Here is an 18,502-nt window from a genome sequence, read left to right as displayed (position 1 = left end):
CTGCAGAGACCCAGTGCAGCTCTGGCAAAAAGAACTCCAGAGTTAGCTGCTCGAGGCAGGCCAGGTTACTCTGCAGGTTCAGGGTGTTGAGCCAGTGCCAGAGCATGGAAAGGACCAGCTGGTTAAACACGAGTGCCCTTCCCTGCAGGGAAAGGCATCCGAGTAGTCCCATCACCTCTGCAGCTGCTTAGCCACCCTGCCCTCCAAGTTGTGCCAGTTCTCTGGTGGGGAGAGATGGGTGGTAGAAAGTAGATGCCCAGATACAGCAGCAGACCCACACTCCACCAGGTGACCTGGATCACGTGTGGGAGGAGCTCATCTGCACCCGTCCCCAACCATCAGGCCAGAACTCTTGACCCAGCTGACCTGGGAAGAGGAGGCCACTGGAGAGACAGCTTGGTAGGCCTCCGCCCATGCCAAATGTCCAGGTCCTGGACCACGAGAAGCACGTTGTCAGCATACAATGACAGGAACACCCACAATTCTGGCTCATAGAGCACCAACCCCGTCAGCCTCCTGTGAAGGAGAAGAAGAAAGGGCTTGATGGCCAGAGTGTACAGTTGGTCTGACAGCGGGCAGCCTTGATGCTCCCCTTGACCAAAGATGACAGGTCCAGTCAGGGTCTAGTTGAGCCAAACACTGTGGAGGCGTACAGCATCTGGAGAAAACCCACAAACTGGGGCCCGAAGCCAAATGCATGCAGAGTGCCTAGGAGATACCATTGGGTCACCCCGTAGAATGCCTTCGTCTGGTCCAGGGACAGGAGGGTGAATGACATACCACTGTCATACCTGGGCAGACGAAGATCCCAGACCTGAGAAAGATTATCAAAACTGGTATGTCCCGGGATGGTATAGGTCTGGGTGGGATGCAAAGCCTCAAATGCTTGTTTAGATTTGCATTCTGTTTAAAGTTTAGGTCATCCTATTAGGGAAGAGAAACAACATCATGGGACACAGATGATTAATCACACATAAACAATGGACAATGAGTAACAGTAACCTTAGCACTTGTGGACAAACCAGAGATTATCACTTATTTGCACAATGAAAACAATACCAAACATGATATTAATCTCTACTAAAAAAGCAGTAGAGGATGAGACTGAAAATATTGTAATACTGTTATGAATTGATGCTCTGGGTATGCTATCACCACGAATACTGGGCCATATCCTCAGGTAGCGTAAGTCAGTGTAGCTCCATTGAATATACGCTGATTTATACCAGCTGATGTTCAGGTCCACTGTAGTCAGTTTTGGTCATCCCCATCCAAAAAAGGCTATATGGTGGAGGGGAATCCTGGGAAGCTCTTGTTAAAATGCTGCCACCAAACTGAAGAGAGTCAACGTGATATGCTGCAATTCACTCCCTCTCTAGATGCTGCCAAACCATCCCTGCAAGGAATGGCTCATCCACGGGGTCCCATACAATACTTCGAAAGTGCACATTTTTGCCTTTCGAACGTATCTCATTGCCCGAGGACTCCATGATGTTCCAGAGGGAGGGTCCCTGACCCTTCCCATTTGAAATTACACAGGCTGAAGTCTCTGCTATATTATCAATCACAGTATATTTGTGATTACCAAAGAACATTCACAGTGAAAAGCATTTAACAAATCTTTCCTTGGAAGGGGTGTTGCCTTTCTCTTTGGTTATGTTTCCGATAAAACGTTTCTGCTTACACAGGAAAACAAATGAACAAACTCATGTCCTTCATTCTTCCCTGTCTCTCCACTTCTACCACCACATGCACCCTTGTGGTGCTGGGATTTATGATGAGCTAAAGGAGGAAACAATTTGTGGCACTCCCTTGTTAAAATATTGGCAGCAGCATGTCATTGGATATATCCAGAAAGAGAAAAAATCCAGAGAAAGGTAAAAAGAAGAAATGATGAAGCAAAGGAAGATTTCCAAATCAGAAGAGATTAAAAATACTAGGAGTCTTGTTTCTGTTTTGAAGAAAGGGGAAAAAGAGATAATGTGATGGAAATATATAAAATAATAAATAATAGAGAGACGGTGAGCTGGGTATTATTTAGTCTTTCCCCTTCTAAAACATAACAAGGGAATAGTCAAAGAAATAAAAAAGCAACACATTTAAAAATGATCAAACATTTTATACAACGTATAATTAGTCTGTGAAACGTACTGCCACTCACACTACATTAATGAGCCAAAGTCAAGGGCGCTGGAACAATTTGCATAGTGGGGGAGCTGAGAGCCATTGAACCAAACTAATCCTATATATGATAGTAACTACTTCAAATTAAGGGGTGCAACAGCACCCCCAGCACCCCTAGTTGCAGCACCTATGGCCAAAGCACTTAGTAGGATTTTTAAAAGAATTAGATATTTATAAGAATAGCAAGAATATAATCACCAGTTACAATAGCTAAAATAAGAGAGACAAGGTGGGTGAGGTAATATCTTTATTGGACCAACTTCTGTTGGTGAAAGAGACAAGCTTTCGAGCTCCACGGAGCTCTTCATCAGGTCTGTTATGGGGAAATCAGCCCCCAGGCTTCAAGACACAACTAACAACTAGGGTTCAGATTTTTGAAAATATTTAGGTGTTGCTGCGCTTGGCATTGCAATGCCTAACTGACTTGGAAGTCTAAATCTCATTTTCAAAAGTGATTTAGCCATTCAGAAGCCTAAATTGTATAAACGGTCACTGGGATTTTGGCTCCACAAGTGTCCCAATTTTGACAATGAGACTTTGGATCATAAATCAGCTAGGCATTGCAATACTGAATGCAGCAATGCCTAAACATTCTTTAAAACCTGAGCCTAGCTGCCTGGTGTTAGGAAAAAACTCCTCTATTGACAGATTACTGCATAACTGACCATGTGGCAACTATAAACCTTCCACTGAAGCATTTGGTACTGACCGCTTTCAGAAAGAATACTGGACAAGGCAGACAATGGATGTGATCAGCTATGGCAATTCCAATGGTCTCACAAAAGATTACAATAAACACCAAACACTAAAAAGCTTTAAACTCCACTCTAATGAATTTTACTTATAACCATCTTTAATATATACTGGAAAAGATATAGAAGTAAGGTTATGACTCCTGACATGGAATTTCAAACATTCACAGAATTTACTCTAAAGCTGAAATCATTTAAGGTTCTGTCCGATGAAGTTCACTTATCTGATTAATGGTCTATAGAGGTTCCACAAGCGTACTGCTGCTGATGCTATAACACCATATATGGGGGGTATTTCCTAGAGCTTGGTTTGAAATGGGTTCACAAATGTATTAATTTTTTTCTCAGAATTAGTTTGCTTGGGTCTGTGCAGTCTGAAGACACTCACATCTGTAATGTCCAGTTTCCTCATGTCTGAATATCATTACAAAGCTGCTATTCAAAAGGCAAAGTCTGATTTTGTGGATGATCAAGTGGGTTCACTAGAACCAGAACTTGGACTAGTGAGCAAAATATAATCCTGGGTTTAGGGGATATAAAAAAGGCATTTAAATGGAAAGGAATGCGGTAATTCAAAAAACAAAAAGTCCATCTCTCCCTCTCACTTCATATTCCTCAAGAATACATTGTTAATGTAGAGTTATGTTATATACAGCATGTTGTAAGTTGAAAACACAAAACATTTGAAATCAGATCAGAACATAAAAAAGTGAAGGTTCCACCATCAAACATCACCATACAGCATGTACCTACTGGTAATAACAACGAGGAGTCCAGGAAATTCATAGGTACTACAACAATTTTAGAAACTTTTCATGTAATTGAATACAATTCAATATACAATATATTCAACTCAAGTACAAGCTCCTGTTTCTCCTCCATGCAGAAAAAAAAAGGCTTCAGCCTGTGTCTATTAATGTTGTACTCTGGCATGTGTGGTTGATTTATGTGGAGTGCATCTGCTGTATCTCAGAGGCATACTGAGAGTGTTGTAGCCCGACTGATAAGTGGGTATTCGCTTTTATTTACTATGCAATAGTTAAAAGGGTTCTGCTTCCAAATTACCCACAGTAATGAGGTTGTCAACAGAATGAGGACCTTCAGGAGCACAGTCCATTATGTGCTCTCTGACTAGCAATGTTATAAAATTTGTTAGTCAAATCAACAGGAAGGATCACAACCACTATAATATAGAAAAGGAGATAGAGCCAATACAACATTGTCCAACTCTTGCATACTCACATCATCCCTTTTGGGGAACTCCAGAATAGGCGAAGCGATCTGCATATGGTCATTCCAACATATCCCACTGCCCACAGGCTGGGTCTTAGCTTTCATAGGCAGTTACGCTGCCCCCCATAATATCTTACAATATTTAATGATGGTTTCAACTTTCTTTCCTTGTACATACTTCCACATAACAATATTAGGGTCCCTATGTTCACTAGGTCAATTAATCATTTACTTTATTCTCATTAGCACTTACATCAATTAGTTGCCATGGTAGACCTGCAGTTAGTACATGTAAGTTTTGGTTAAGTTCAACATACTTTTAAACTTTCCTAAAATTCCAAAAGTATACTTCTGCAGTACCTCCCTTTGCCCTTCCCTACCATGTACCACTCTTATTTATTGTATTCCTTATCTTGTGCCTTAAGATCAATCTACTGGTTAAATACAACTTACCTAGTGACCACCTATGTCATCACTGCCTTAGTTATTCTAAGCTAATTGTCATGCAGTACTGAGACCTGTAGGTCCTTGTGTTACAGCTTTATCTATGTTTTACTCATAAATAGCTTTTACATATCTGAATGGCTACAGCATGAACTAAATAGAGGTGGTGGTATTTCTAGTCATTATATACATATTTGTATAGGCTGAGTTTAAAGATCATAGTGGAGTAGAAGATGATGGAGGGTGTTGTCTATGGAGTCTATGTGGAAGATAATATGTGATCACTGTGGGAGGACAGCTGCGAGCAGATCAGGTGTCTTGCCTGCATAGGACATTTTGGTTACCTGTGATCAATGGATGTTTTTCCAAGACCTCAGATATGCGGAAATACAGGGACAAAGGATGGGGAGGTGTTGTGGGGGACAACTGATCAAGGCAGAACTTTTGTCATGCCTGGGCAATGTAGCTGTAATGAAGAATGTGCGTTCACCTATAACTGCTGAACAGTCACAGTATCAGGTGGATCTGAAGGAAAACTGAGCATAGCTGATACAAGACTTAGTGAAGTGGCTGAATCAGGACTCTGAGTCAGGGAATGTTTCCCTTGCAAAACTGTAATGTATATGATATGAGGCTAAATAATAACATGGTTGGTTTCCACTAACTAATAGAATAAAAACATGATGATCTAGAGAACTGACTTCCAGACTCTGAGTAGCATACATTTTTTTTGGTATTTTCCATCTGAATCAGTTAGCTCAGCCTGTCTTCAAGAGACCAGGTGAAATGCTTTCTGCTGCCCCTCTAAATCACATGGTGTATGCTCAGCCAATCCAGGACACAGGAGAAATTCTATGTGATACCTTTCCAGAAACCATGGTTCAAATTTGGCTCCAACTTAAAATGGCACTGGAGAACATGAGCATCAACATGTCTGTGGATATCCTGCCACAGCAACACAACATTTCCCATAGACACAGAATCTGAGCTCGTTGTCACTGCAGGAGAGGGTAACCCAAGTTTCTGCATGAAGGCACTGTGCTACATGACTATCCCGAAAGACAGAGATTTTCAGGGGTCCAGACCCAATGCTTGTATTATGCCATGGCAGAAGGTGAGGAGATCTACCCTTCCCTGCTATGGGAGAAGTAAGAAGAATCTCAATTAGTCAAATCTTGAAGACATCTTTGTGCCTTGAGGGGATGGTTTCCCACGGAGGGATGAATCTGGCTCAACGCTTGTTCATTTCCATGTGCTGGTTTAGCTTTAAATAAAGTGCATGTCCTGGAAGATTTTTAATTCATGGGCTATATTATTCTCTCTGTAGCTGGTCTTTCCCTCACAGGAAGGTCTTCCCCTTCCCATACAAAACTGGTCAGAATCTGACCATTAACTTGAATAAAACCATATTCCTTTTGAATATTCAATGGGTATTTTTTCCACTTTAATATTTTGTCTAGAACATGAAGCTGCATGAATATCTTAAAATGATCTGAGCATAATTAGGATGCCATGCTCTCAGACGTGTTGAAGGGACATATCAGACTGCCAAATAGGATACCGAGAAAAAAATGTTCTTATTTCAAAGATAAAAATATGTATGGCATATTTACTGTGCAGGCCCAGCTTCTTGCGGAGTTGCTTTTGGGATAGTAAATTAGAAAAACATGTGAATTTAAGGTTACTTAATCAAGTTGAAGCAGTTACTCCAATTCTAGCAACTCCCTCCCACTATGTTACATCTGATAATGTACCAAAGTCCAAACATAAATGTAGTTCAAAAAGATGTTTGGTCCTTAAATGTAAAATGACCACTCAGTTCACACAGCTAGCCAGGTAATACATATTCTTCCAAAAGATGCAATTTTTACCACAGCATAATTTGCAGTTTACTAATCCCCAACTGTAAAATTTTACAAACTGAAACTTTTCCACACGCTTTTTGCATGCCAGGATTCCAAAAATAATTACAATGGAAGGATATTGACCCAAGCCATGCTCCATCATTTGGGCAATGTGATGGAAATAGAGCATATGAGCTGAAAATTCAGATGATTTCAGGCTATATCAAGTGAAATAGAAAAACAATGGGGAAAGAAGTGTAAACATGCACAAGGAAATGAAGCGTCAGACTATTTTTAAATTGTCTATAGACTTCTGAAGAGGCTTGGTCATGCAATAGCACTGAGTGAAATTAAATGGTAGCTGGATAGCCCAAAAGATGGTCAAATGCTAATTTGTTGAAGAATCTTCATATTACTCAAGTCATTTTTACCAAGATCTCAGCAAAATGAAAGTTCAGAAATATGGTGTATATTTATGCATTTTAAAGTTGAAAAATCACATTGAACATCAGAGGAGTGAGAGTAGGCAGCTTGGGACACAGAGGATGCAAGGAAGTGAACGTGGGTGGGAAAGCATATGTTGCTGCCTGGATGAGGAAGTGGTACACCACAGTTACTTCATAAGTGCAAGGTCTTTATAAACTAATTCTTTTAGGGATTGTTTTAAATAGAGAATGACACTCAATCCCTGACAGGGCTGCATTATTGTTTCAGAAGGCTTGATGCTTTCTCAAAACATTAGACTGCTGCTTGTACTTTTTCCATAATTGTCTATTTTTAACCTTGGCCTCTTCATCCAGGCAACAGGCAGATGGGTTGCATAGCAAACTCTGTTTTGCCTAGTAGGAAATGAACAGCTTACTGAATCTTACCTGACAATGGAAAACATATTCTGGTGTGGTTTTCTTAAACTTCATGTTCCAAACTAAGGCCACCCCATCTGGCTCATGTGGAGCATCTTCGTTATTGTTATAAGATGCAACCATCAATTCAGGGTACTAGACATGAGAGAACATGCAGTAGGATTAGATTCTGTTTTGGGGATGAAGAAACTATGTGAAATCATATGAGACAGAAGCAATCATTTCTCGCACTACATGTGGTATCAAGTCTCTGGTTTTAATAATAACACACACCACTCCAAACATACTGTTTAGCTACACTTTGGTTTTATATTTTATTAGTAAAGTCCTTAAAGATTTCTCTGTTGGCTTTATATCAGCGTCCTCTCAGATATCACCAGGATAACATTATTTACTGTAGGTAGTTCTCTAAAATGTATAACTTAAGAAAGACTTCAGATATTCAAATTTTGCTATGAAAAAGGTCCTTTTACTGAAATTCTACTAATAGTGAAATCTGAAAATTTAATTTGAATGCTTAAAAATTTCCTTTCTTTTTCCTTCTTATTTCAGAATCAGAACAAGGCATCTAGTACAGAAGATTCAAATAAATGAAAACCTTCTTCACACAGAGTCTAATTCTGCAAGATGCTGAGGTACTCTTTTGAAGTGCAGAGTGTCATCAAACAGGATTTGAGGGCACTCATTACAGTGAAGAATCAGGTCCATATTTTCTAGTACACTCAATCTCAAAGAAAACATGTATGATGAATTAGACTTTCAGACTATATTGATTATAATATATTGTTTTCAAATATCATAAGCAAAACTAATTTAAGTTCAGGGAGCCAAACATATTTCTGATGAAAGTCTATTTACTTCAGTTCAGTTACATCAGGAATGAGAAAAACCAAGAAATCTACTTTATTACAAAAGAATCTAACCTAATCTTGCTGAAAAATAAGCAATACATATATTTATATATAATTGGCATATGGGTGAATGAGTACATCATTATGCAAATACTTTATACAAATACTTGTTTCTGTATTTCATAATTTAAGCTAATAAGTGACCATTAAAATTGGCCTGGGCACTTTTATGACCATTAAAAACCCAGGTTCCAAATATCAAGATCAAAATAATAATATTAACAATAATCTACTCACACAAAACAAGTCATTTATAGTGTTCTCATCCCCCACTTACACACATACATCTACACTTCCACCTCGATATAACATGACCCAATATAACATGAATTTGGATATAACGTGGTACAGCAGTGCTCCGGGGGCGGGGCAGGACTGAGCACTCCAGTGGATCAAAGCAAGTTTGATATAACGCAGTTTCACCTATAATAAGTTAAGATTTTTTGGCTCCCGAGGACAGCGTTATATCGAGGTAGAGGTGTACTTCAAAAAATTCTATCCCTCAATCCAAATGTCCAAGATAAAAAGACAAGCTTTGTAGTATGTCCAGGTTAGAAGATAGGGGTTCTGGCAAATGAATGGGGCCCTCATGGAGAATGACTTGTCATCAAGCCTCTCCAGTTTCAGCCAAGAGTGATTCAGCTCAAGTTCTTCTTCTGGTATCTGCAGCATTACAAAGGAAGGCTGGTGAGATCTCTTAGTTCCAAGCCATTTACCACTGTGCAGGGGAAATGCAGAGCTGGAAGAAACAGCTCTTCAATGCAGACAGCTTCTATAAAGATAATGGGCCAAATTAATTCCTGATGTAACTATGACGACTATAATGACTTCATGAATTTGGCCCCTTCTAGTTTGAAGCCTACAAAGCCATTTTTAAAAAATGTTTTAAAATCTTTTTTGCTCCTCCCCCCATCCTTCAAAAGTTCCTCTGGAGCAAAATAAACCATAACAGAAATACTACAATAATGTAGCGCTGAGTGTCATATAAAAGACCTAATTTGGTCCTTTTTTATGGACCAGTGTTTCATACAGCTGATTATGTTTTTATTCAATTTTTATCATTCCTAAGTAGAATAGAGGCCAGATCCCAGACCCCTCTTCCAATGTGTGAGGGAATATTTGGTTAGCATAGGGCTGCCATAGCTGCTTTCATTTCACCTCCTCTCCCATCTCCAATGTATGGACCAATCTGGGGAAAAGGAAACATGGGTGGGTTGCACCTACATTCGAGCATTCCGTGGCTGCTGGAACAGCCTTTACAGGCCATTGGCACCTGATATGAAGTACAGCATCCTTGAGACTGATCTGCTTTACACCAAAAACCAGCCAGTCCCTCCTAGGATTGGGAGAGAGGTAAAGACGGTTTGACTGTGTACCTAAGTATCTGTTTACCGGCACAGTTGCCTATTTGGGGCTAGTTCATTTTCCTGTAGAACACAACTGGAGGTTTCTAAGTGACTTTATGGTAGCCCGTCTGAGCACAAACAAATGCCGGCTTGTAAGTTATCAGTTTGCATGCATTCTGCAGTCATAGTCTAAGCATCAACTTCTAAATGTAGTCCCAACTTTAGATATTCAATCATTGATTGGCATCATATTGAATTGGACAACCACCATTATGAGGAGTTTTGACTTGAAGGTGTGATTGCTATTGAGAGAAGAGGTGAAGCACTATGAAAACTGTCTGGTGGGCACCTCTCAGGGGTTGATGAAGAAAATCCTGACTCCCAGGTCCTCAATCAATGAGTGCATACCAATTGCCCTTTTGGGAAGGCAAGGGTAAATCCCACAGACAAACCCCACACTTAGGTCCTGTCTACATTAAGGACAGTTTTGTAAAATGTCCCACCCTTGGCCTGCTTTTGGGGTGATCACACAAGGGTCAAGAAGGATCAGGCACTGTGTGTCTGAACTCTGTGGCTTTTCACTTGTTTTTGGCTTTAGATTATCCGATATAACCTCATTCTAAACCAAGCAATGTGATTTCCCTCCCTTTCTACATGAAAGTTTGGGCATTTGCCTGAATAAACGCTGAGCAAGGATCTAAGACTTTTACCCTTCTTTCTGCAAAAGAATGAGCGGACTACCGGATTGATTCCAATTGTATGAGAGATCCCACATGTCCTGACCCATATGTCACAAGTGACTAGGGAACTAGATAATGTGTTTAATCAAGCAACAGAGAGTCCTGTGGCACCTTTAAGACTAACAGCTGTATTGGAGCATAAGCTTTTGTGGGTGACAAAGTGGATATTCACCCACGAAAGCTTATGCTCCAATACAGCTGTTAGTCTTAAAGGTGCCACAGGACTCTCTGTTGCTTTTTACAGATCCAGACTAACACAACTACCCCTCTGGTGTTTAATCAAGGCATCAATGTTCTTTTTATATTTTTTCCAGTTAACCTATTTGCCTTCAGCATACTTTTCAGGAACAGTTTAATCACAGACAACTGAGTAATGTATTCTGCCATTTGCCTGATAGGTCAAATACCATTTGGTACAATAGGCATTGCATAATGTCGGGGTGGGAGTGTGAGGGTACCATAAACCTCTGCTTGGTGAGATACATCAAGCTTGCTCAAGAACCTTCTGTATTATGTGTACATGACAAAGGAAATGAGAAAAGCCAGAATACCCCCTCCCCCACCAATGAAATGTGGAGTGGCACTGAGAATAGCTTAACTGCACATGCCAAAGAAATAAGGACTCATGAGCGACTGGGAGGGGAAGGCAGGGAGGGGAGGGAAGCGCGGGGTGGGGCCACCCCAGAACAAAGAGGCGAGAAATAGAACATGCTTGTGTGCCTGAGGGGCTGAGCAATTACATCTGGCAGTTTTCTAGCTCGGCTTTATCTCGCTGTCCTGGGACTACTAAAAGCTGCCTGTTAGGAAAATATCAGATAAGAATTCCATGTAATTTCCAGCTCCTGAACAAGTGAACAACCACAATAAGCATTTCCTCAGGCTTATACTTGATTTCTGTGTAAATCCATATGTGTTTAAAGGCCACCCACAAGCCAGTACATACCTCTTGTAAAATTTATATTCTTAGGTATGAAAGCACAGAAATAAATTCTTAATTTGATTCTTGGGGAGTCAGTTATATAGACAAAAAAACTCAGTTCACATGCAGATGAGATTATATCCCATTGTTCCTAAAGTATCTTGGATCATGTATGATGTAACCAAGGCACTATGGCCTATGTAACACATTAAAACTAAATTATGTGGGCCCCTGATCTAATGCAGGACTGTCTCTCCCTGGCTTCCAATGCCTTTCATTCTAATTGCCTGCCAATTCACTGCTTCCCCTCACCTTGTCAACTGTCATTTTAACACACAAAGGCCCGTCACCTGGTATGGAGGGATAAAAGACCATCCTACTGTGCATCTTAGCAGGTGTACACGAGGATGGAGAGAAAATTATTGCTAGTCAGAATCACTGGGTGACTATTCCACTGCCTCTCCCCATCGATGTACACTGCTCTCTACTTCAACTTTAAGCACATAAACTTTTACACATTGAGCTCCTAAGGTGCTCAGAAGCAGGGATACTTCATGTCCTCCTCATCTGCTGCTCCCCTTTCAACTAGTCACTTCTCCTGTATATCTCAGAGATCTGCAGGAAGGAAGCCCCATTACTGAAAACGACAGTACTCTGTGGCAAGCTGGACCTAAACTCTTCAGTAAGACCCTTCAGCTTTCGTAGAGCTCTGCTGAAAATCTCTGTGGTAGAGTCAGGTACATTCAACATCTTTTTTTACGGCATTAAATATGAAAAATAGAACAGTCAAAATATTAAATTCTTTGTGCTAGTTATTTCTTCCTGCAATTGTGTTTACTTTACTTGGTTGTCAAATTATAAACTTTCAATGTGCCACAAACCTTTGTACAGAAAATGTGTAACTGTAGGGTAGAAGTTGTTAGGAGAGTGGAAAACTGGAGGTTTTACCATTTGAGTAGGGTTATTAATCCATAGTTTAAATATTAAGTCATGATTTTTAACATCAAAAAACAACCAAAAGACAGATTCACATACTCACTAATCTCCCCCTACACACACACACTCACTCTTTCATAGCCAATTGTTAACTAATGCCTAATGTTAATGAAACCAAAACCTTACCAGATAAAATAGAATCAAACCTTTATATGTAGTTCACAACTGCAAATCTTACCTGAAGAGACCAATCCATACAGGTGACAACGCGATGCTTTGACCAATGCTCATCATAGAACTGACGATTAAATGAAAGGTTGGCTCCAGCTTGAATATCTCTGTGTGGATTCAAACAACAAAAGGTATGCATTAAAGTACCAAGGCTTACTTGCCATGACCACAAATGCAAGGATTTCTGACTGCCCCCTTCTCCCATTCCCTCTTTCCCAGCCTTGTCTTTTTCACTTAATAATCCTATCCCTGGCTGTTTGCTCTTATTGGCCAGCTTCCCTGGGAGTAACAAAAGAGTCACATCTTTGCATTTGGAATAAATTTGTGCACATATTTGACCAAAAGTAGAATTGCTAATTCCGCCCCCCCCCACGCACCCTCCCTCATTCAGCTTCCTCAATCATTGTGGACAAACATCCTTGATGTCACTCAGGCCCACAACCTGGGCATCATCTTGAATTCTGCCTTCTCTCTTGATCCTCACATTCAGGCTTTGTCTAAACCTTGCAAATTCTTTTTGTGTAACATCGCTAAGATATAACCTTTCCTATCCACCCACGCAGCTAAAAGTCTCATCCTGGCTCTCATCATCTCATGTCTTGACTACTGCAACATCCTCTTCTCTGGACTTGACAAATGCAATCTTGCCCCAATCATTTCCATTTGAAATTCTGCAGCAAAGACCATTTTGCTAATTCATTGCTTTGACTGTCACCCCTTCCCTTGCATCCCTCCACTGGCTCCCCTTTCTCCATCCGTCAAACATGAGCTATTTGTCTTAATTTTCAAGACCCTTCTCAGCTTATCCCTACCCCACCAATCATCTCTCTCATGCTACTGAGATGTCACTTCCCACTTCCAATCATCCAATGATTTTACCCTTCATCACCCACTTGTTATATTTTCAAACAATGATCCCTTTCTCCTATGTTGCCTCTCATGCATGGCAGGAGCTTCCTGTAAACATCCACAAAGCTAATTCCTTATCCTCCTTCAAATCCCTTCTTAAAACTCTCCTGTGCCATAATGCTTACCAAAAACTTGACAACTGTTAGGCAAGTAGTGAACTGTAACTACTGCCTATCACACTGACTACTATGATCTCATCGTTTCCTGGTGCTCCTCCATCTGGTCTCTCTGTATCCAGCTGTTGTTTCTTGTTTTATACTTAGATTGTAAGCTTTTGGGGGGCAGGGACCATTTTCTGTTTAGGGTTTGTACAGCACCTAGCACAATGGGATCCTAGTCCTTGGCTGGAGCTTCTAGGTGCTGCCACAGTTCAAATAATAATAAACAACATATTCCACAGTGCCTATGAAATGCGTATAGTTCTTCTAAAGCCATAATATGCCCCAGCAACTCAAGTTATAATGACTGTCTGGTCCTATATATGTATTCCCCTACTACATGTTACCTTCTTGTGTTCATTGTGGATTCACTCACTGCAATGGTCTAAGTAAGGTCTTTGATGTCATCTAGGGTTGCATTGCCAACTGTTTAATTGTACAAAACCAAACACCCTTACCCTGCCACCTGCCCCACCCTTCCCTTGAGACCATGCCAATGCCCTGCCTCTTCTCCAAGGTCCCAGCACTTCTCACTCCATCCCTCCTCTCTCTATCACTCACTCTCCCCAACCCTCACTCACTTTCACCAGTCTGGGGCAAGGGGTTGGGTGCGGGAGGGGGTGTGGGCTCTGGGCTCGGAGGTGGGACCGAGGGGTTCGGAGTGTGGGAGGGGGCTCTGGGCTGAGACTGAGGCAGGGGGTTAGGGTGCAGGAGGGTGTGCGCGGTGCAGGCTCTGGGAGGGAGTTTGGGTGCAGGAGGAGGCTCAGGGCTGGGGCAGAGGGTTGGGGTATGGGAGCGGGTAAAGGATGCGGGCACTGGGAGAGAGTTTGGGTGTGGGAAGGGGCTCAGGGCTGGGGCAGGAAGTTGGGATGCAGGAGGGGCACAGACTCTGGGAGGGAGTTTGGGTGCAATAGGGGGCTCAGGGCTGAGGCAGGGGGTTGGGGTGTATGAAGGGGTAAGAGGTGCAGGCTCTGAGTGGCGCTTACCTTGGGTAGCTCCCGGAAGCGACTGGCATGCCTGGCTCCTAGGCTCAGGGGCGGCCAGCTGGCTCTGCCTGCTGCCCCTGCCTGCAGGCACTGCCACCACAGCTCCCATTGGCTGCAGTTCCCAGCCAATGGGAGCTGCAGAGTTGGCGCTCCGGGAGCGGCATAGGGGGCAGTGTGCAGAGATCCCTTGGCCACCCATGCACCTAGGAACCAGACATGCCAGTCACTTCCGAGAGCCACATGGAGCCAGAGCAGGCAGGGAGCCTGCCTTAGCCCTGCTGCACCACCGACCAGACTTTTGGCCTATTAAAAACTCCCAGATTGCTTTTAATAGTTACCGGGAGACTGAGGCCAATTCTGGTAGACTCCAGGCCAATCCGGGAGGATTGGCAACCCTAATGTCATGGAAGCCCCATGACAGCCTGATAAGGAGCACTAATACTTCTCAGAAGACAACCTCCAAACCCATTATGTGTGGAAAGATGGACTCTGCACCAGCACCAAACAGAACAGCACAAAAAGGAGCAAGCCCTGTGGAGGGGGCACTGGATTTATGCTTACAGAGAGTCAGTGGCTGGGCAGCTCCACAGACAGGCAGTTGCTATTATTCCAACCCATAGGCTAGAACAGCAGCCTGTGGTCTGCCTGCGTGCTGGCAGTTGAGAAGTAGATTCCATCACATCTAAACCCACTTAGGTTTGGCTCTGCGAGGAGAAGGGTGAATTCAACGGATTGGGCTGTTCAAAGTTGTGTCTTTGTGATTCTTCTTGAACTTTACACAAAGAAACTCTTGCTTTAATTTAAAGATATTTAATGATTGTGATCTTGCATTTACATAGCACCTTTCAGCTACATGGATCCAAATACTTCATAGATTTTACTAACTGGCTGTATAAACTCTGTGTAGAGGAATCACAGGAACCTCTGGGGTGAAGTGAAGCAGCTGTTCAGTAGTGGACTGCAATGTTACCCAGCAGCTTAAGGCAGTACATGAAGAATACTGTATCCAATTAAAACTGTGGGGGGAGAGTGAGGGGGGATTTTAGAGCTTGTCCACACAAAGACTTAGTGCATGCGAAATTAGACTATGAATCTACAGTTTTCTAGCCTGTCACTCAGTATCTAGCCGGGTGGACCCTGCTACCACACGCTAAATGTTCCGTAGTACACTTTGCCGTGTACACTTTGCACCCCAGAACTTTCAGTGCACCGCAGCAGGGTCCACATGGCCAGTTAGTGCACAGCATGCTAGTGTGTTGTAGATTCACACCTCGGCTTGTCACACACTCACTGACCGTGTAGACAAGCCCTCATTTAGCCAGAATGTAATTACTCCAGGTGGAAACTAGCTAAGATTTCAGTACTAATACCCTATCCTTGAAATGTATAAAGACATCTTAATGAACACAGGTGATCAAGACTTTGAGTTTTTTATATTGTCTGAAAGATAGTGCTATAATAAAGAAGAATCATAATGAAGAAGTCCTGAAAATGCCTCCTGATGATCTAGTCAGTAGCTCAGTTGCAAAGAGCCAGATTTTTAAAGTAGTAAGTAACATTACGGGATTTTCAATTCCAATAGAAGTTAGGCTCCTAGTCACTTTTGAAGATCCCATGAGCCTTTCCACTTCGTTAGGTGCCTAACTACCCATAAAAATCTGGTCCAAAGTTTAAAAAGGAGTATGAAATGACAAATAATAATCAGAGGGAAAAATCATCTTTCCCCAATATTTTCCTTGTTTTCATCAACATTTGAAATGTTGTCAAAATATTGACATTCAAAAAATTGACTAGTTCTAATAAGAATTTTAAAAGAAATCAGAGCAATCAAGCATGAAGCTATTTTACAAAATAATTCAGTATAACACACCGATTATAGACTTTCAAATGTATCAACCTCTGAGGTTTCACGGTCTCTCTCTGTAAAGTATTCTGTTTTTTTAAAGATGTACCTTTATTAGCTTTTCTTCAATATACGTTAGAGTGGGGTGTTATTTAAAAAAATAAGAAACTGACCCATCTTTCTCTTCTACATCTCTGCCACTGTAGTCAAAGAATATGTCTGAATCTTCAGCCAAAGCTCGCTCAATTACACGTATTGTCCGGTCGAAAAATATCAGGAATTCTTCTGAATGGAGAATCTGTTGTTTTTCTTCCTCTGTCAATTCTCTAGGAGGAGCTTGCAAAGTACAAAAACATTGTTAAGAATATGACAGCTGAGACTTTGCCAAATGAATCAAAGTCTTCAGTAAAAAGGAACTTTTTATATGAAAGCTCATTGCAGTACTGACAGGAATAAATCATTGTTTTACATTTAAAATCATTACTAAGAATTATTTTAAATGTATCAAAATGTACTCCTGTATTCACAGAATGCGCCATTTGTGCAGAAGGGATCCTATATCTTGCATATTTATTATTCTGAAGAGGAAAATACTGAAGACCCAAAATTAAATAAGTCCTTCGTTCATATTTCAGGAAATAGTTCTGACTGACATTAATTGCCATACTAAACTTGAAAAAGGGTAACACTTATATAACAGAGGACCTGTCTTAAATGCCCTTTTAAAGCAGATAACTTTTTATGGCTAAAATAAAATAATCTTCTTAACTTGGTAAAAGTTATACTACAGTTCATTGTATTAAAAGTGCTGCTGGATGTCACGTCAGATAATATTTGTTCTGTTCTTTCATTTTCTTCCTGGTGTAACTGGCAAATTTTATTCCTGTTTTGGATAGTTTATGAGGCAATGAAATAAATAGCTAAAGTTTCCTTCGCACATTAACAGTGAAGCAAAATCTAAAAAACAAACAAATTCTATTTCTTTAAAAAAAATTTATTATTTGTAAAAGAACTTTAAAACCAGAGTGGACAGACTTACTGTACAAGTCCCTGCTCACTGACACCATCAAAAAGCTACAGAGAAACAAAATCTTTTACAGGCATAATATTTTTTTGAGCCAGATTCTGACATTGGATTAAAAATATGATTAACCCTTAGAAGACTAGATATTTTCCAAATGAATGACCATTGGAAGAAATGTGACTACTTATATGTAGGTTTGGAAGAATTAGATTTTTATTGGTTAATGCTGACAAACATCAATTTCACTGTATGCACACAAATTGACAAAATAATATTTCCATCAATAATAGTCAGAATTTACAGTTAGGCAAAGTAAGAAAGTTGCTGCTAGAGAAATTATTAGAAATTCATTTAAGGCTATTTACTTTGCATATTTTTACATGATGTTCACAATTTGTGTTTTAATGACTATAAAACTAACTTTTTGATTCTCGTTATCTACTGTCATTAAATAATTATTGTCTGATCCTCCTCATTGTCTGATCCCCCCCAATGTTCTGCAGCTCTGAAAATTTAAATTGATAAAATTCTAAAAAAAATGCTTAAAAATATACATTGATATTATCAAAAATTAAGGACTGAATTTTCCCAAGCCTATTTACATGATATGGGGATTTTTTGGGTTGCACACTTAATTTTGTCAGTTTGTGTGATCATAGCATATGCTTATATGTATTTATAATCAGTGGCTATCGTATATGATACCTATGTTATACATCTCCAAGGTTCATCACACTTTGCTACACTACAGCCTGATCGTTAGAGGTGCAGAGCTCCTGTAACTCCCATTGACTTCAACTGGAATAGTGGGAGCTCAGAACCTCTGAATACCTAGCCTTTAGATTGGCTTATAGCCCTGAGTAGGTGCCTCCTAGAGCGCTCCATTGCACAAGGGAGCACACCCTTCACAATATATTCCCCCTTATGATGGTGGCCAGCTGTGTTGCTGGTGGAGAAGAGAGGTGGGGCCATGCCCTCATCTCTTTACTGTACCTTGTGGGATTGTGCAATTGTAGGTCGAACTTGCTAGGGTGATGGTGGGGGCACAAGTGGGGGAAGGAAATGGCAACGATGCTTAATGACTTTTTTGTTTCGGTCTTCACTGAGAAGTCTGAAGGAATGTCTAACATAGTGAATGCTTATGGGAAGGGGGTAGGTTTAGAAGATAAAATAAAAAAA

At 40.9% G+C, this 18,502-nt stretch overlaps 1 protein-coding gene across 7 annotated transcripts in view; it reads right to left on the bottom strand.

Annotated features, from left to right (window-relative positions):
* The window catches only part of DYNC1I1 (dynein cytoplasmic 1 intermediate chain 1), a 268,510-nt gene that overhangs the window by 95,436 nt on the left and 154,572 nt on the right, over positions 1-18,502 (bottom strand). For all 7 annotated transcript variants that reach the window (XM_075062359.1, XM_075062360.1, XM_075062357.1 and 4 more), the window contains 3 exons: positions 16,473-16,635; positions 12,411-12,510; positions 7,330-7,455 (listed from right to left, as the gene is read on the bottom strand). In XM_075062359.1, coding sequence (XP_074918460.1) covers positions 7,330-7,455; positions 12,411-12,510; positions 16,473-16,635 — 389 coding nt within the window. The remainder of the gene's footprint in view (positions 1-7,329; positions 7,456-12,410; positions 12,511-16,472; positions 16,636-18,502) is intronic.

Source organism: Chelonoidis abingdonii, chromosome 2 (assembly GCF_003597395.2).
Source record: "Chelonoidis abingdonii isolate Lonesome George chromosome 2, CheloAbing_2.0, whole genome shotgun sequence".
NCBI classification, from domain to species: Eukaryota; Metazoa; Chordata; order Testudines; family Testudinidae; genus Chelonoidis; species Chelonoidis abingdonii.
This window is presented reverse-complemented; position numbering and strand designations above follow the sequence as displayed.